This window comes from Ictidomys tridecemlineatus, chromosome 10 (assembly GCF_052094955.1).
Source record: "Ictidomys tridecemlineatus isolate mIctTri1 chromosome 10, mIctTri1.hap1, whole genome shotgun sequence".
Taxonomy (NCBI): domain Eukaryota; kingdom Metazoa; phylum Chordata; class Mammalia; order Rodentia; family Sciuridae; genus Ictidomys; species Ictidomys tridecemlineatus.
In genome coordinates, this window is record NC_135486.1 from 6,111,131 (window position 1) to 6,131,544 (window position 20,414).

Consider the following 20,414-nt stretch of genomic DNA (forward strand, 5'->3'; position numbering starts at 1 on the left):
GAGGAGCTCAGGAGAGGAGAGAGAGCATCTGGCAAGTCGGGGGAAGGGTCAATCATTATTTGTGACTGGATAAATAAGTGACAAGTAGAGGTACAGCCTCAGGATACTTATTTTTATGATGATTAAATAAATTAACCAATGTTTAACACATATAAAGCACCCACTGTGTGTCAGGTTTGGGCTGGGAGCAAAGGTGACTCAAACGTGGTCTTACCAGGGTCTGAGTCGATTCAGAAGGGAGATTTAGGGCTGGGAAATGAGGAACATCTGCAGCAAGTGGTTGATGGGCAACAGGGTTGCCATGACACCGGCGCTGGCAGACGGAGAACCAGCAAGCTCTCAGATCAGGCTCCCGCGGCCTCTGCCCACTGCCCCTCACAGCACGGCCCTGCGGCACATCAACCTGGAGTGTTGTGTAAGTTGAAGGGAACTGATTGGTGGCTACTTCCTGGGCTCCCGCCTCCCCTCTGTCACCCACCATCTGTGCAAGTGCCAGCAAACTGTCAACTCCCAGCCTTGATTCCAGGGGTGGTGGGGCGTGGCCAGGCAGGGAGCTGGGCTGGTCTCAAGGTGGGCCAGCATTATCTTGGAAGGCTCTGGCCTTGTTTGAGGCCATGGCATAGCTTTAAACCTTGAAGGGGAAACAGGTCTTTACCTTTCAACCAGGGGATTCTCTTCTGCAGGCCAGAGGGCTCCGGGGAATCTGAGGATTCAAGGTTCTCAGGTGCATCTACCCAGACACCCCATCTTATCTCTAGGCACTGTTCCCTCCAACCAGGGCCTGGAACCTGGCAGAGGGGACCCCCGAGGCTGAGAGGGCGTCCTTTTCCAAAGTCAGCTGCCCCACGCTGGGTCTGGGTCTGGCCTGCAGCGCTGCCTGCTCTCCAGCTCCAGGGAACGAAGGTCTCTTTAAATACTTCCAGTGAGTTTTTCTAATTCTCACATTTTGCTTTCGATCCTGATAATGGCCTGCACCTGTCACTCTCCTTTTTCAAAGCTCTGGTGTTGGCAGCAGCCACCTCTTCCCAAGTCCCTACAATTACTGTATCTCCGTTCCTGCCCAGCGCCAGCTCTGGGCTTGCTCTTGGGCATCCCCTCCCCTGGGACCTCCCACTGCACTGGAGGTGAACACTTGTGGGTCAGGGGCCACTGGGGTCAGTACTCCACTCACCACCAGTGTCAGCTTTCATGTCCCTGTGACCAAAATACCTCACAGGAACAACTAGGAGGAGGACAAGCTCCTCTGGGGCTCGTGGGCCCAGAGGTCTCAGTCCACAGAAGGCCGACTCCTTGCTCTGGGCCCAGGTGAGGCAGCACATGGTGGGGGAAGGGCCCAGTGGAGAAGAGCTGCTGGCTCAAGGTGGATCAGGGAGTGGGGAGGGGCCTCAGGGAAGATGCACCCTGCTGGGACACCCCAGGACCCTCCTCCTCCAGCCACACCCCTCCTGCCCACAGTTGCCGCCCTCAGTCCATTCAAACTAGGAGGGACACATTAGGCTAGCGCTCACATCTAATCATCTCGCCTCTGAACACTCCTGCCTTAACAGGAGCTTAGGGGGCACTTGATATTCAAACCACACCAGCCAGGGGTGCCGTCCTTACGCCTCCCAGCAGAGGGCCATCAGCTCCAGAGTCCCAGTCTGGTTTTCTAGGACCACCTCTAGTACCAACCACCTACAGTTCCTTAGGAATAGTCGGATGCAGGGATGCAGGGGTGTGTGATTTTGGGGGGGAGGGCTCAACATCTCTAAGGGATTAAGGGATGCAGGATAAGGAGGGAAATAGCCAAGCAAGGATGTGGTTATCTAGGTAGTCTAGGGTGTGTGCGTGTGTGTGTCTCTGTCCAGCCTCTGAAGCTTGTACAGCATGAGTTGATCCACCTTGAGACAAGGGGGTCACAGTCTTTGGCTCCAGGGTACCCCCAGGGGATGAGTACAGTTCCTAGGTGAAATGTTCCCTTTGGCTGAGAGCAGTTCTCCAGAGAAGGGGGCAGCTGTGAGCCATTAGCAGCCAACATTCAACTTCCACAGCATCTATGGTGGGAATGGTGTCTGGGCACCAGATGCACTTCTGAGCCTTTTAGAATGTGACCGGCATGGATCACACAGATCACTCGGTTTCCTTCCCTCTGGTTTCTAGTTTGGCTTAAAAACGGGGAGTCCTAGAATCAGATCATAAGGAAGAAAGAAGAGGTCAGGTGTCTGTTTCCTGCCCACAAATCTTCTCCTTCCATCTTGGTGACCACTCCCTTTCCACATCCCTTCAAGCCCAGGAGACATACTGTTCCTGGTAGTTTAGGTCCTACCCACACTTTTATTAAACTTTTTAAATTGTTTGAGCTGTGACCTAATACACCAAGCTGGTGACAATTGGTGGGACCAAGGAAGACAGGAAGTCTAGTTTTTACTGAAAGGGCAATGAGAATCCATCACAGGGTTTTAAGAATGAGATGATCTGATTTTATTAACACTCAGTTTCCGTTTCTCTCTTGGCTGACTGCACTATGTAAATTTCCAGTAATTTTTCTTTAAGAGGCAGGATGTCGTATTTTCTGAACCCTCATGTTTTTAAGAATATTGCTTTTGATTCTCTTGTGTGATAACTGGCTGGGAATGGAAGTCTATACATGCTTCGTGTCTGCGGTTTGGTGATGGAGAAGACGGAGACACCTAGTTTTTGCTTCCTTGCAGGTAACCAGTTTTTCCAGCCTCAGTGCTCATAGGATTTCCCCCTTGGTGCTGGGGATTGGTCTCCAGGCCCCATGTATGGCAGGCAAACGCTCTGCAGAGCTGTGCCCTCAGCCTCCAACGCATCTTCACCTGTTCTTAAATTTGACAAAGGCTTTTGGTCTCATAGGACTTTGAGTTTTAATAAGAAAAAAACCACGATGCTCATTCTATTTGGGGGGGCACCGTGTGATTCTTGTTATCTTCTTTTTCTCCCCTCCTAGCTCCGTCCTCACCCTCTTCATTGACGGGGTGACCTCCCCTCTGCTCTGGGGCAGCCTCCTGAGCCTCTCTTCTGCATCACTGGTTTTCTTCAGGGAATTCCACCACTTACTGCTTCAGTGAAGGGCTTAATATTTGTGCAACCTGCCTCCTGGCAAATTATTTCACCTTGTTCTTCTTTTCTCAGACCTAAATTGTCTTCCAGATGCATTAATCGTGCTTGACCTTTGCTTTTCTGTGACTTCCTGAGTTATGGAGGCCGTGCTTTTAATAGCAGGTGCTGATGCACGCCAAGTCGGTTTGGTTCTCGTGGTACATCATTTTCAAAATCATGGTCTCCCTTTGTATCTCAGATAACCGACCCATTCACTGAATTGCCTGAGCACTCACTATGACACTTGCCATCAGAGAACAAGACAGGTCCCTCTTGTCACGAAGCTCACCCTTAGTGTCAAGTGTCAGAAGGGTTAAATGTTCTGGGAAGGTGGAGGGGAGGGCCTGCAGGGTGCACTCCTGGGAGCCAGCAGAGGCGAAGTCTGACCAAGTCATGAAGGCATTCAGGGAAACCATCCAAGGCAGGACAAGTGAGGCCTTGAGGCGGAAGCACACGGGTGTCTGAGGGCAGTGAGGCCAGCACAGCGCAGCCCAGCCCAGCCAGGGCACAGGCTCAGAGGTCACAAAGGGCTTCAGGAAGACCCGAGGCCTGCAGGCTGCAGGAGGGAAGGTGTGAAGACGTGGCAGGTGTTTCCTTTTTCCCGGGATCTCACTGTGTTGCCCAGCTGGTCTCACACTGGAGAGCTCACGTGACCCTCCTGCCTCGGCCTTCTGGGTGCTGGGACCTCAGGGGCACACATCACACCTTCAGCTTTTCCACCGGGGAGGGGGGAGCCTAAGCAAAGGAATGGCCTGACCTGGTTGTATATTAAAGTAAGAGAATGAGCTAAGAACTGTAAACAGCCAGGATCAACAGGCCAAGGACCACCCCTATAAAGAGGACAGAGACGCAGGGCAAAGCCGACAGGGCATGGGAGAGTTAAGGAAGGAATAAGAGCAGCGAGTCTGCACATACCTGGCACTATCCGAGGTGCTGGCCCTCCTGGTGTGCACTTTTTCACACACCCTCAGCCGGGGTCTGGCCCATTGCATAACAGGTGCCGCCCTGGCCCTGCTCAGCTCTGCGTTTGGCTACTAGTCCAGATCCTCACACCCATGGCTGTTCCCTGCTCCACAGCAGTTTTGAGCATCTAACGGACATTCACGAGGTGTGACTGCTGGCTGCAGAGGATCTGGTGCTGCTGCTTCTCCGCATGCCCAGGGGCGGACTTGACTTAATACACCCTCAGGATGCACTTACCAGGGTGCCTGCTGAGAGCCCCGTGAGAGACTGTACATCTCAGGGTACAGGTGCCCCAATATCCTCTTCCTATGCTTTTAAAAATTATCAAGAAGACATAGTTTAGTGTGTGGAAAGGGAGTCTGGAGGGAATGTGCCATTTCCACGTTATTGTGAGAGCAGCACCATGAAGCTGAGGGAAAGGTGCCGAGTTTTCTGCTTGGGACACATAGATTGATTTGTCTTTCAAATAGACGTCAGGAGATGAAGCATAAGCGTTCCACCGATTCTCCCTGCCGGCCCCGGCAGCCGGCGACTGAGACTCGGTGACTTCACACTGAGAAATTCTCGATTTCATCATTAGGTTGTACACTGGCATAGTTTTTGGTGAAGCAATGTATTTTATTGGTAAATTGGGATGAACTAAACCATGGGTGATTATGCAGATGTTACTCTAAATAAAACTGTGCTTTAAAATTTAGGCAACAGGTGACACATACTGAAAAGCCAAAATGCTTAATTTTCATTTTCTATGAAATAGTTTATTTCACTGTTTACTACGGAGAGGCTACAAATACATATCTCATATACACACAAAGGACCAAACTTGGCAACACTGGTAAAAAATGGTTATAAGGAATCAAGAAGCTGAAGAACAGGGCACACGACGTTTACATTTGTCAACTCCCAGCATACATCTAAAATGTCAAAGGCACTTAGCAAACAGTTGAGTGAAAGAAGGTGGAAGGTAAAAAGAAGACATATACCCAAGACATAAAATCAAGTGCTTGAATTTTCTCAGTTTTTTTTGACATTTTACTAAAATCTCTGATTTATGCAATTTACTTTGCAGCCATAAAGTAATTAATATGTGACTTGATTTCATGACCTCTTCAAATGAAAAGAACCTAATGCATATTGTAAAATCAGAATTTTCTATATTGAGTTAGTATAAGAACTATTCTCTCTAGGTAAAGCTGAAGGTCCCACTGTTTTGTCAACCATGTCCCCTCTCCAGGGAACAGTGTTGCAGTCGGCTCTTACACTGGTGTTTTTGTGACTTTCAAGCAGTGCACACTTATCTAGCCCCTGCCGAGCACGCAGCTCTGTGCAGGGAGCTGGCGAGACACGGGAGCATGGTGCAGTCCTTGCTCTCCCTTATGTGTATTCCCCTAAAACCGGGTCAGTCATGCTTTCCTTTTAATTTCTACCCATGTGTTCCTCACACTCAGAATCAAAGAGTTTATGTCCATATCCCTCATTCTAATTGATTTTTTTTGGGGGGGGGCAGGAAAAACAAAAACAAAGATCGAGTAAGACTAACATTAAACTTAAAAAGCCAGGTATGGTGGCACATGCCTGCAGTCCTGGCTACTCTGAGTGGGCAACACAGCAAGACCCCATCTCAAAAACAAAATAAAAAACAAAAAAACTCCACCCATACCCTGCATCTGTCTAAGGGCTGGTGCCAGTTTGTCTATGGCATGAAAAAAAAAAACAACTACGTAGGGATCAAGGTGTACAGCACCTGTCAGTCTCTGATGAGCCACGGTGTCTTTAAATTGCTTTGTGGCGATTTCCTGCACTGATGTCAACACCACACAGCGTGCTCAAATGTGTTCATGCTGATTCACACTGACTCCCCGGTCACAGCCCCCAAGATCGTTTCCACGTGAAGACAAAATTAGACGAACAGAACACCCCTGGACCGAGCGATACTCTGACACGACACAATTAGAGACACCTAGTGGCACATGTTCTTGCATATTTTCACCACAGTGTAGCTCCAGATGTGGACACAGAGCCAGGGTGGTGACAGCACATGGAGCCCGCTAAAGAAGGTGCTGGCAACAGAGACCTCAGTCCATGCTTGCAGAAGCAGCCACAGGACACCTGCATGCCACACAGGACTCAAAGATGCCAATTTGTGTAATAAGAACGGCAACATTATAATTTCCTAACGCAGCGTACAGAAATGCACAGAAAGACTACACCAGCAGGAGTCCACAGGGAGCTATCGCGAGGGTGTACTAGTTAGCCTCCCTCCATTGTAGGCAATGTTCTAGCTTTGATATTGAACTTCCCTTTAATAAAGAAATCTCCCCATTTATAACATCTCAGGGCATTTTCTAGTGAGCTTTGTTAGAAGAGAGGAGCAAAAGCCCACCTGTATTACTGACTGACAATCAGGAGGAGGACCAGTTAACCTCAAAACTGCTGCAAGACGAGGTCTCTGCAGTTAAACACAAGTCACGAGGGCAAGTTTCACACATAAAAACAGTGACCTGATTTCACCCAGTACCAACCACTATTTACAAAGCTATTTGAATTTCTGTGTTCTCTTCACTGTTGTTAAATCCTGACAGTTTTGGAAGTAAACTTCATTTTTTCCAGTGCAGGATGATCTGAGCTGCATGAGAAAAAGAGTGATTAAGGGAGGAATGACGTAGGTGTGGCATCAATGTGAACCACTCTGCTTCTTGATCTTAAAATGGCTGTCTCCAGTGTTACCACAATAATGTCACAAAAGTGCCAGCCCGTTTAAGGGTCTCAGGATTAATCAACACCAGGACAGACAAAATGATAAGCTGTGAACCAAGCCACCACTACTGCAAAGTTCCCAGAGTCACCTGTCCACCTCCAGTATTCCCAGCAGCAATATATTTAAATACAAACACAACTGCATATGTACAATAATGCCATATAAATAGTTCCTTTATTTTTATGATTAAAAATTTTAAAAATAATTTTACTTTTTAAATAATTATGTCTTTGAAAGTAGCAGACTTTTACTAAGAGAAACACTAGAAATGTGGAGTCTTTAAGAAACAATCTTCATCTTTGCCAATATATATTTTAAAGAAACCAGATTTCCACACCAACTAACGGAAAGTTAACCATTTATAAGTCTGTTCCAATCTAAATAAAATACATACATATATCAGGATTGATTCTGCCAATTCAGTTAAAACATTTCCATTCCTGAACTATTAGCTACTGAAAGTCTAAAAGTGCTCATTTTTTTTTGCATACCCTCCTTTGTCACAGGATTTACTAGCAGTTCAGATGCAATTTGTATAACTGACACCTAGAGAAGGAGACGGACACCAGAAACTTCACCCTCAGTATGTAACGCCTAGATCTCTTCCAATGCTTCAAGCACATTATAAAATTTAGCTATTTAGATCTTTATAATTTAAGTGTCCTAAGTATTTTTTGACCCACTTTCTCCAAATTTCTTTCTATTCTAAATAGAATATTTTGCCTCTTGGTACTAATAATGTAGAATTAATCAAGCAAACACATTCAAATTTTATGTTTTGGACATTTTAAATTAAAATGATCAAAGAAATGAAATCTGTTAAACTGGATTGTTCATTAACTCTCTTAAATATCGGTGAATTCCAGGAGCCTACTTCTGCCCCCTCCAACCTAGGATGTCCATGTGCACAAGTTCCTGAAGAATCTGGTTTTATCACAATGCTTCCTCCTAACACGCTTACTCTGCATCTTCACTTGTTTGAACAGTATAAGGAGGTTGGCGCATTTTTATATTAATGTACTTTATCGTTATAAAAACAGGCTGAGATTATCGGTGACCCCGTAGCGTTAGGCTGCTGACTGGTCGTCTACAGAAGGGCCTGCGCCCCCAAGTTTTACTACTCACTCCTGTCGGCTCTTCTGACTAGACTGTGCAACATCTGCTCCTGTGAGGTGGATCAGAACACAGACAGGAAATCCGAACAGCTGACTGGGCCCACCTCAGCATTTCAGGCAAAAAGGTTAAAGTCAAAGAGAAAAACTACTAACCAAAGTAAAATTAAGGAAAAAGTTACCTGTGGATTTTATTCACACACACTAGGACTGGTCCCTTCTTATTGGAGTTAATTGACAACTGACTAGACCACAACTGGTAGCTATGAGTACTGGTCACTTTCAAACATGTCAACAATATTCTCCAATAATTTTATTGTCTCCAGATTATGGTGCCATACTAGGCCTTTTTTCTGTTTGAATTTCCTATTTCTATAATCCATTCCCTTGTATAATTAGAAGTGGGTTTACTGGAATGTTCTTAGTTATAGCTGAAGGCAGAAACATTGACAACATTTAGCTTTTGTTACACCCATAAACATGTGGAAACTGCTTCAAAGCAACCATAAAATGAAAAGAATGATATTCTTGCAAATGTTGTGGTTGTGCATCTCTTAGCTTAATAGTCTGGTATGCTATAGAGGCTTCCTGACCCCAGACTGACCCCATCTCCATGCAATAATACAAGTCCTTGTGCCACTAAAACACTGGTATGAAACACTGTCATCAGTATTTAACTATATACACAAATAATAAACTGGCAAGTATCTAGTTTCAAATTAGACCTTGGAATATAGCAACGTAAAGTTATCTTTGTGTTAAACATAATTATCATAAGCACATTTTGTTAGAAAGGAAGCAGTTAACTGAACATTCTCAATGTTCCAATTTGAAGTGATACTTGACTCTTAGTTTCTTGGAAAAGAAGTTTTGAAAGTTATATACATATATTCCATTTAAATTATACAGCAATCTTTTAATTATTATTGTCCCAGATCTTGTTTAATGAAGATCTCTGTCATCAAATCAAGTATGGTACTTCACAACTATAAGAACTGTAAGAGAAAGAAAATGAAAAAAGAAGTCAAAATCAGATTCATATAGAAGCAGTTATTCATAAATGCAGTTATGTCTACTTTTAGAAAGGGGTAACAAGGGCTTGACTTTATACAACTTAAAAACAAGGAAAAAAAAATACGAGAATATCACAAAATAACTCAAATTAACACAGGCATTTTGATCAAATTATGGCATAACAGCATGTCACTGCCAAAATATTATAAACATATTTAATAACATGAGAAAATGTTCACAATATATTTATTAAGAAATATATACAATATGATCTTAATTTCTGAAAAACATGTTTATATATAATAGGAAAAGACTAGAAACTACACAGCAGTTTTATTAATGAGTAGCTATCTCTGTATGGTAAGATTATTTTATTTTCTTCTTTACGCTACTCCTTATTTTCCACTTTGACACCATGTGGTTGATCTTGTTATTTGATACAGTGATACAGAGTTCTATAAAGTTACCATAAACACTGAATTCGTGAATACGAATCACAGCTCCTAGGGAAAACACAGTCCCAAGTTCTCATGAGCCTCTGGCTAGGACATTCTTTTTTTTTTTTTTTTGTACCTACCCCTGTCTTTTTATTCATTCTTTTTAGTTATACATGACCGTAGAATCCATTTTGACGTAATTGTGAAAACATGGAATATGTCTTGTTCCAGTTCAGCCTCCTGGTATCTCCCCTTCTCCTTCCCTCTCCCATCTTCTGTTCCCTTTCCTCTACTAATCTTTCTACCATTTAACCATAGCATTTTAAAAATTAATTTCCTGTGGATGTACCTGATGCTTAGATCCACTGTGGTAGATTAACCTAGGAAAGTTACAGCTACCCCTTTTAACAACTAGATTAACAACAAAAGAAATTTTCTTTCTCTGTTAGGAAGCCTTCATAGCAGTTCATTGTCTTCTTCCTATCTTCAATCGAGGTCTAGTCTTCTTTTCCCAAAACTGTGTGCCTGTGCCTTCTTCCCTTCATCTTCTAAGTCTGTTTAATTTCTTTCCTTTAAGGAACCCATTCTTGTCAACCAATTAATACATAACCCTGTTTTCCGTGTTCCTGTTTAAAGACATTTAATATGTACTTTTGGTTCAAATGACACTGATCAAGGCTGACAGCACCAGCTCATGCTGAACAAAGCCTGCCCAACACATGGCTTTCTCTTCGGGCACAGCCTGGTCTTCCTAAACTTTACTGCATTAGAGGACACTGGAGAACTGTGGCCACGGGCATTGAAAACTGGGAAATCACCAGAAGTACAAAAAAGGGAAAAACAGGGATTTGTAGACTATAGAAAGCCTACTTATTTATGTAAGAGAGCTGAAAGGAGGGGGCAGAGATGGCTTTGTCTGACCTCAGTTGGAAACCTGCATGCAAGAGATTCAAAGAACACATCTGCTAATGACTGTAAGAGCAACACCAGTAGTGATTTGGGGATCAGAAATAAGTTCTATCTTATTTCACAAACCGAAAACCTACAACTAAACAGACAACTGTACTTCTCTTTTTTGGTCCTGGGGATTGAACCCCAGGCACTTTACCAATGACCTATGTCCTCATCCCTTTTTATCTTGAGACAGGGTCTCACTAAGTTGCCGAGGGCCTAAATTGTAGAAGCTTTGAACTTGATCCTCCTGCCTCAGCCTCCCTCCTCAGCTGGGATTACAGGTCTGCGCCACCAGCCAGATGAGACAACTTTTCTTAGTAACAAAAAATAACCTCATAAACATTTTCACATGATTATTCTGAGGCACTTTCAAGACCTACTTAATAAAATCTCTGTGAACATGGGTAAAGAGGGCTTAAAGAAACTCAGATACTAAAAATGACTTGATCTTAAAAAATAATATTAAGGAAATAAAGGAGTTATGTTTTAAGGACTGTAGTTCAGTTCAAATCCACAACCAAATAAAACTAATGACACATCATCTAGAGAATTCACTGGATCTGTCCTTCTAAAACAACATGCTGGCTGCTAACCGATGCACCTGGAAGCTAACAATAAACAGAAGATGAAGATTTCATCCTCAGTGAACAGGAGCCAGTCTTGGCCTTGAACAAATCACTTAGCCCTTATTTGGGAGTGGTGATGAGAGGTCAGAGAGGGCTTCCTTTTGAGAATCTGCCTCTTTCCTTGTAGAAATGTACCTCTGCATATTCTCAAAAAATTTCACAAACACATTACAACATTTTAAAGATCATAGATAAGGGCTCCTGACTTAGTTAAGCAAGTCATTCAGTCCTGACATTACATTCTAGGTTAACTGAAAATAATTAAAAGGGAATGAAATGACCTCCCAAACACATAATAACCCCAAGAAGTAACAATCCAGTAAATACTTACTGATAATCACTAGCAAAAGGATGGCAGCAACCAAAGCCATGATGGCTTTTATCTACAACACACAAAAAAGACACATGAAAGACATTGTCTGACTCATTTATAAAGCCTAAAGTAAGGACTATCTGTTCTGCTATCTGCCACGTTACTCTAACTCATTAATGAACAGGTACATTCCTTGAAAGGTTTCAATCTGTTTCTCATATGAACTTGATGGCTGCTTTGCATTCTTTCATAAATAATATTTTGAGTTCCCCCAAACCCAAGTGCTTTGCCTCACTGGACCATTCAAGGCTGTACTGTAAGATACAGTAACACCTTCGTGGGTCTGGACCCTCTGTCTATGTTTCACATATTTGTCTCTGAGGCCAGGAAAAGTATATGATAGCAACTCTGTCCAACTGTCAGGATGTGACGGTTAGCACGGGCAGTCAATACACAGAGGTCTTCTCTGATGGAGGGGAATATGTTCTTATGAATGTGATCCCAATGGACACCCGAAACCATGGAGAGTACCCAATCCTATATATATTATATTATGTTTTTCCCTAAACATGAATACCTAAGATAAAGTTTACAAATTAGTACAGTAAGAGATTAACAACTAATAATAAAACAGAACTATAACAATATATTTGTAGTAAAAGTCATGGGAATTCAGTCTCTCTCTTGAAAGAGTTGAGACAATTTTTAACATTTTTGGACCACAGCTGGCTGTGGGTAACTGGAATTCTGAAAAGCAGCATATTTATAGTACACAATCTGAAAGTACAGGAGAGCAATGTTAGTGTTCTCTTCCTTCTTTCTTCATGGTGCCTTAATTTCCATCTCAAGGAATATATTTTGGATTCGTCACAAACAGCCTCACTTAGTAAGTTGCCTAAGATTATTTGGAATCAGTTTTATATTCAAGAGAAGAAACCTTAAATCAGTTTCCTATCAGCTACTTGACACTTGAAGTTTATGTTATCTTTCTATATAAAACTGTCATATTCATCATTTAATCCTAAAATGCTGAAATTTATTTATTTTCATAATTTTTATGAATAGTTGATTAAAAATGGTTCATTCAGAAAGAAGATACCCAGTTATTATAAACAGATAAAAATCTAATGAGTATCACAAATAGAAACAGTGACAGTTAATGTTTCTAAAAGTAGAATTAATGGTGACATGTCTATGGCATTCCATTCATGACAGTTAACAAAATGACCCAGGGCAGTTTCTGTGGATCTTATTCACACACACTAGGATGGCCCCTTCTTATTGGAGTTAACTGACAACTGACTAGACCACAACTAGTGGTTCAGCAATTTGGACATCAGTCCTATAAAAATTATTCATTATAATAATAATCAAAAAAAGTAGAAACAGACTCAGAACTAACGGAAATAGGAGCTATATTTTCAGTAGGGCCCACATTATACTAAAAACTAAAGTTCTTTTTTAAAAAAATATGTTTTAAATTGAAGATGGACACAATAATTTATTTATTTACTTTTATGTGGTGCTAAGGATTGAATCCAGTACCTCACATGTGCTACGCAAACACTCTACCTGTGAGCTACAACCCCAGCCCCAAACTAAAGTTCTTTAATCCTTTATTTAACCTGAAAAATTTCTGGACTTTTTATGGTAGTTTTTCCACTTTGCCCCAAATGCACATTATTTTGCCCTGTTTATATAAAGCTAGACTTAATTAACTTTTGAAAAAATTTAAATGAAAATATTGGTACTGATTTTTAAACACCTCAATGAACAAGAGTTTTCTGATTACTAGCCATTCTTGACTATGACGTAAATTCATTTCTATAAAATGTTCTGCAGGAATATAGTAGCATATAGTGATTCCGGTTTTTTTAACTTGTTAAAATTTTGTTATTATTTATGTTATTTGTTTATTCATGGAGGGAGGAAGTCATGGCCATGCTCATCAGTCCCATTTGAAGAATAAGTCTTCAGTGTCCCATTTGACAGGTAAGGTGCTGGGGTCAAAGGGGTCATGCTTGTTAAGTGGAAGAACTGTTGGACTTCTAGTCTCAAGCTGCTTCCCAGGACATGGTTGAACGTTTAAGAAAATTTCCTTATTTCTCTGGAATAATGAGGGATATGGGATTTTTCTTAATTCCATTTGCTGTAAGAGATTTTGAAAAAACACCACTTTTTTTTGGGGGGGGTGTACTGGGGATTGAACACAGGGGCACTTGGTCAACTGAGCCACATCCCTGGCTCTATTTTGTATTTTATTTAGAGTCAGGGTCTGAGTTGCTTAGCACCTCACTTTTGCTGAGGCTGGCTTTGAACTCGGGATCCTCCTGCTGCACCTTCCGAGCTGCTAGGATTACAGGAGTGTACTACCATGTCTGGCCTGATGAACCCCTGTAAAAACATTCTTTTAAGGACTACTTGATTCCTTGATTCTTGCCCCAAAAGAATTCATTAATTCAACAAATATTTACCCAGCTCCTTCCATGCCCAGGTTCAGGAGATGTAACAATAATAAGCAAGACGGTTACAGCCCCTGTCCTCACAGAGCTCATCCTGTACAGGCTGTACAGGCCCTTTCCTTCCTGTCATGGACTACCCAGGTCTTCTGATTCACTTACTTTGCATCCACGCCACCACATTTGCCTTCGAAGTTGTTTGGCTCTGTTGCTAAAAGCAGTTGCATTATCCGATAAGCTTTCTATATCACACAGAGGATGGAGAGAAGGATTAAACGACATAACAGGATTCTTTTATCTAGTCACACAAAGACAAGAAAATATTAATTTCTACTTCTGTAAATTTGTTCCTTCTTAAGTATGAAAACATCCTCCACCCACAAATTCCACCATTCTCCCTAGTTAAAACTAAAAACAAAACACAGCTGCAGGTCAGTTAGCTCAATTCATTTTCACTGCGATATGAAGACGCATTCCCAGGGGCTGGATGCATATTACAAAAACTTATAAATGCTGGTGAGAAAATAGTCCTTAAAAAAACAAATACTGGGCACTGGGTATAGCTCAGTGGTAGAGCACCCACCTGCTTTGCATGCATAAGGCCCCAGGTTCAATCTCTAGAACCAGAAAAATCACAACAAAACAACAAAAACAAAAACTTGGTACATTGCTAAGAAAAAAATTACAAGTGAAGAAAGTTAGATTTTTAGAAAACTGACTGATTTTGAAAGAAAATGTTATGAACTCTTAAAGCAATTAAGCAAGTCTCTTGGTCAAGCAAGTCTGACGAGAATTAATCAGGTATTCAGCCATTCACTATTCAAACAAGTGAGGGACTAACGTGTGCCAGGAACTGTTAGAAGCGCAAAGACTGACATCTGCCAGTAAAGAAAGTCACTAAGTTACCAGAGACCTCGTAAGTTACCATGTATTCTGCTAGTCATCAAACAGTATCTGAGTGCCTAGTGAGTGCCAGAAACTGTTAGTACAGAGGTAACATCGTCAGTAAAGAAAAATTACTTAAGTTACCATAAAATAAAACTATCAGATAAGTTTGGAAAAGTTTTGGAAAAAAGTAATCAGACCTTTATATCTTCAGATCATGAGAAACATAAAGCATATCCACATACTGGGGCAAAAGGAAAACGTAGTTCTACTCTTCACACTTCAATAAGAATTTTAAATTCTCCACTGAACAGTAAGGAAATAATACAATAAGAGGATTCAAATAAAGGGAGTGAAAATTAAACTATACAGGTCACACATCTAAGAATCAAATACTAATTTCCTAAGCCAAAATTCCTAAATGCTGGCTAGACAAGAGAAGGAAGACATAAATTGGTAAAACAGATCAATAATATCAAAAAATATGAAGTATCTGTACCTGATTTGTCCTGTAGTTCATCTAGTCTCTCCCCTCTTTCAATTACCTTTGTAATATTTTCTTGCATGACATCGATAACTTCATCCACTTGATTCTGAACACTAGTTTAAAAAAAGATATATATCTTTTAAGAATGTTTACAGTTTTGAAACTTTTATTAAACAACAGAGAATAGCACATTCTAAGAGATTAAACTATAAAATATACGTAAGCAATGTTCTTCCCTCTGTGGCCTTGAGTACTCAAGTAATTAAAAACAAAATGATATAAATTAAGGTAATATTTAACTGAGAGTTTACTTTAGTCCTGCCTCTGACTAATAATGTAACCTACAAACAGATTAAATGTACTGTCAGAATGCTCATTAACCGCAAAACTTAGTCAAACAGCTTTCAAATAAGGTTTCATGTTCTGCTGAAGCAGCATTCGGACACAATCATAACCTACCTTTGCTGTGTTTCACACACAAAGGCTGACAAAAGGTGTTTGCCCAAGTGTGTTAGAAGTTTCCAAAATGGAAATGTAAGGCGTACCCTAGGGGACACTGTTGCCCAGTGAATGTAACACTTCACTGCTCATCAGTTCTCTAAAACGTTAACAGGGTTAAGATAGCTGTGAACACCCAGGAACTTTCTGAAGCACTCACCAGAAGGCAAAAAAGACAATTTCTTTGTGTCTTTTCAAAACAAAAAATTTTTTCCTCCTTTATATTAGGTGACAGGGGCCTACTCTAACCAAATTTAAGACTGTTCAGTGAAAACCCAATTTAAAAGTTAACTTTAAGGATCCTCAACTACCTACTGTCACTCAGCACTTTAACACTAGAGAAAGCATTATCTTAATTTATGAAATAAGTCATGACAATAAAATATTTAAAAAGAGAAACCTATGGCTCTTATAACTCAAAAATTTTTTGAAGTGCACTAGATAATTGGCAACTAAACAAGTATTATATATGCATATTTAAATATGGACATGCAATTGTGTTTCTAACTGGAGAATGGGAACTTTCTTCCCATAATTTTTTAAAAAGTGGTGCATTATAGTTGTACGCAAGATTTGTTATTACATGCATACACTATAACAATATAATTTGCCCAGTGTCATTTTCCTTCCCCTGGTCTCCTCCAGTCTCCTGATTGCTCTTCCATTTTCATGAGATCCCCTGCCCTCAAAGATTTCCCCCACCTTTTCTCTCCTGCTTCCACATAGGAGAGAAAACATGACAATTGACTTTTTTAGTTTGGTTTATTTTGCCTAACAATATGTAGAATGAGACTAGATCCTTATCACCCTGCACAAAAGTCAACTCAAACTAGATCAAAAACCTAGGAATTAGAACATTTTCTAACAAATTACATAAATTTCATTCTTTCTGGCTGAATAAAACAACATTTTTATTTATCCATTTATCTCCTGGTGGACATCTAGGCTGGTTCCATAGTTTGACTATTGTGAATTGTACTGCTATAAACATGGGTATGCATCCATCACTATAGTACACTGATTTAAATTCTTCAGGATCAATACTGAAGAGTGGTATAGTTGGGTCATGTGGTGGCTCTATTTCTAGTCTCTTGAGGAACATCATATTGATTTCCATAGTGGCTGTACTAACTTATGATGCCACCAACAGTATATAAGTGTTCCATTTCTCCATATCCTCTCTAACATTACTGTATTATTGATGATTGCCATTCTGAGTGCAGTGAGATGAAATCCTAGTGTAGTTTTGATTTACATTTCCCTAATTTTTATGATGCTGAACTTTTTTCAAGTTTGTTGGCCATTTGTATTTCTTCTTGTGAGGGTTATCTGTTTAATTCATTTGTCTGTGTATGTGTGTGTGTGTGTGTGTGTGTAAAGTTTTTTGAGTGTTTCTTATATTCTGTATATTAATCCTGTCAGAAGAGTAGGTAGCAAAGCTTTTTCTGCCATTCTGTGGTTTCTCTTTCATTTTCTTATTTCCTTTGCTGTGCAGAAGCTTTTAATTTGATGGTATCTCATTTATTAACTCTTGGCATTGTTTCCTGAGCTTTAGGGGTCCTACTGAGAAAGTCACTGCCTGTGCCTATGTGCTGGAGTGTTGACTTTACATTTGCTTCTAGGAGTTAGGTAGTTTCTGTTCTAACTCCTAGGTTTTTTATCTAGTTTGAGTTGATTTTTGTGCAGGGTGATAAGGATCTAGTCCCATTCTACATAAGAATAATCAGTTTTCCACCTGGGGAACATCTGAAAAACTTTCACAAAACACTTCTCTTCTGTCTACCCCCCTCTATCCTCCAAACTAACTGAAAAAAATGGGGGTGAGGCATGGTCATGTGTAATTTTTAAGAGTTCTTCCCTTTGCCTAACACAAACATTTCTTCAAAACATTCACTTTAAAAATACAGCGTAGACACAGGTGGATTGGAAAGAACTCTCTACGCCTGATGACCACCTCCCTCCCATGTGATAAGTGTTGTGTGACCCACTGATTATCTACACACAGCGTTCAGGAGCATCCAGCTTCTCAGAGCTCTGTGCCTCCCACACTATAACCCACTGAAGGATGTAAGACTGAAGTTCAACCAAGCAGGGACATGCAGAATTCTCATCTGCCCAAACAGATCTGAAACCCCCCACCCCTAATCTCTAAGATGTCTTGAGGCAACTCCTAAGTATCCAAGAAGAGGGTTGAAGATGTGTATCTTATTAACAATGGCGTTCTTACCCAATGAATCAATTTACTCAACAAATAATTAATGAGCGCCTATTATGTACTGTTTTAGGTACTCCGAAAACAACAAATAACAAAACATTAATTCTGTTCCACAAAGAATTTATGTTCAAATGTACAATGAAGGCACCTCATTCAAACAGCCTGCTCAATCCCATTACTGTTTTATTTACAGCATTTAACAGTAAGTACATGTACCTACTTACTTACATACCTCTCCCCACTAGAAGGTAAGCTCAAAGAATGCAGAGACCTTGCCTATTTTGTCCATTTACCTAACAACCACAGTACCCACAGGGGTGCTTGGGGTAGTCAATAAATGTTTATAAACATTCAATAAATGTTTGCTGAATAAGTGCGTAATTTAAGTACGAATCCTGCAAAGCATATCTAGTTACTTGAAAGAAACAAAGCAGTGATTACAGAGCCCTTCACTTAACTATGAAATGGAAGCTAATCCAATGTTCACAATGGGCCAATCTTGAAACTTCCAGGTAGTTTTTTTTTTTCCCCATTTAAAACAAGCAATGATAGTCAACAGGCCAAAGTAAGACAGTGTGGCAGGACAGGAGTGGACACAATGTACTACTGCTTCTCCACAAGATTAGATTATTGTTATTATGGATATTTACATACCTATACTACACAATTTTGTTTTAAAAACAAAACCTAAAGTCCCAGAGGCTCCATAAGCAAAAGATTCCACAGATAACAGGCACACAGATGAACTGGGACAGAATCCATAAAATTCTAGATTAATTCTTAGATTATCATAAACCTAGGAATTGTACCTCAAGAATATGGTACAATGTAACACATCTCTAATGGGGATATTCCAACATTTTAGTTGTTTTATTAAGTGATCAATGAATAATCTCTTCTTCATAGATTACTATCCACTGGCATAACACTCTAGAAACTCTATAACCTTTATTCAGTGATAGAAAATCTCATGTATTTCTATATTTCAAGATGTTTTCATACACAGAACACAACTTTTTTTTTACCTTTATTTTATTCATTTAGTTATATGCAGTGCTGAGACTTGAACCTGGTGCCTCACACATTCTAGGCAAGTGCTCTAACACTGAGCCACAACCCCACCCAGGATATACTTTTTTTTAAAAAATATATGACAGCAGAATGCATTATAATTCATATTACACATATAGAGCACAATTTTTCATATCTCTGGTTGTATATAAAGTATATTTACACCAATATCCAGGGTCTCTGGTTTAATTCCTAGGTCCTTGATCCACTGAGTTGAGTTTTGTGCATGGTGAGAGATAGGGTTTTAATTTCATTTTGTTGCATATGGATTTCCATATGGATTTGCAATGTCTCCATCATACATGTACTTTGGATAATAATGTCCATCACATTCCACCATCATTTCTAACCCCATGCCCCCTCCCTTCCCCTCCCACCCCTCTGCCCTATCTAGAGTTCATCTATTCCTCCCATGTTCCCTCTCCCTATCCCACTATGAATCAGTCTCCTTATATCAAAGAAAACATTCGGCATTTGTATTCTTGGGATCGGCTATCTTCACTTAGCTTTATCTTCTCTGACTCCATCCATTTACCTGCAAATGCCATGATTTTATTCTCTTCTATTGCTGAGTAATATTTCATTGTGTATATATGCCACTTTTTTTTATCCATTCATCTACTGAAGGTCATCTAGGTTAGTTCCACAGTTGAGCTATTGTGAACTGTGCTGCTACAAACATTGATGTGCTGTGTCCCTGTATTAATCTGTTTTTAAGTCCTTCGGATATAGACCGAGAAGAGGGGGGTAGCTGGGTCAAATGGGGTTCCATTCCGTTTTCCAAGAAATCTCCATACTGCTTTCCATATTGGCTGTACCAATTTGCAGTCCCTGCAGCCGTGTATGAGTATATCTTTTCCCCCACATTCTCGACAACAGTTATTGTTGTTTGTATTCTTAATAGCTGCCATTCTGACTGGAGTGAGATGGTATCTTAGAGTAGTTTTGATTTGCATTTCTCTAATTGCTAGAGATGATGAACTTTTTTTCATGTTTGTTGCCTGATTATATATCCTCCTCTGAGGAGTGTCTGTTCAGGTCCTTGGCCCATTTACTGACTGGGTTATTTGTGTTTTTGGTGTTTAGCTTTTTGAGTTCTTTATATATCCTAGAGATTAGTGCTCTATCTGATGTGTGAGGGGTAAAAATTTGCTCCCAAGAAGTAGGTTCTCTATTCACCTCACAGATTGTTTCCTGTGCTGAGAAGAAACTTTTCAGTTTGAATCCATTTCATTTATTGATTCTTGATTTTAATTCTTGCACTTTATAGGAGTCTTATTAAGGAAGTTGGGCCTAATCCAACAGGATGAAGATTTGGGCCTACTTTTCTCCTATTAGACGTAGGGTCTCTGGTTTAATTCCTAGGTCCTTGATCCACTTTGAGTTTTGTGCATGGTGAGAGATAGGATTTTAATTTCATTTTGTTGCATATGGATCTCCAGTTTTACCAGTACCATTTGTTGAAGAGGCTATTTTTTTCTCCAATGTATGTTTTTGGCACCTTTGTCTCATATAAGATA

The 20,414-nt window shown here is 40.6% G+C and overlaps 1 protein-coding gene across 3 annotated transcripts in view; it reads right to left on the reverse strand.

Moving 5' to 3' along the window:
• Positions 1-4,801: 4,801 nt before the first annotated feature.
• Positions 4,802-20,414, reverse strand: part of Vamp4 (vesicle associated membrane protein 4) — a 35,976-nt gene continuing 20,363 nt past the window's right edge. For 2 of the 3 annotated variants that reach the window (XM_078022306.1, XM_078022307.1), the window contains exons 5-7: positions 15,123-15,223; positions 13,901-13,980; positions 11,356-13,386 (exon numbers count right to left, since the gene is read on the reverse strand). In XM_078022306.1, coding sequence (XP_077878432.1) covers positions 13,228-13,386; positions 13,901-13,980; positions 15,123-15,223 — 340 coding nt within the window. In that variant the 3' untranslated portion in view covers positions 11,356-13,227. The other variant, XM_078022308.1, reaches the window with a different exon arrangement.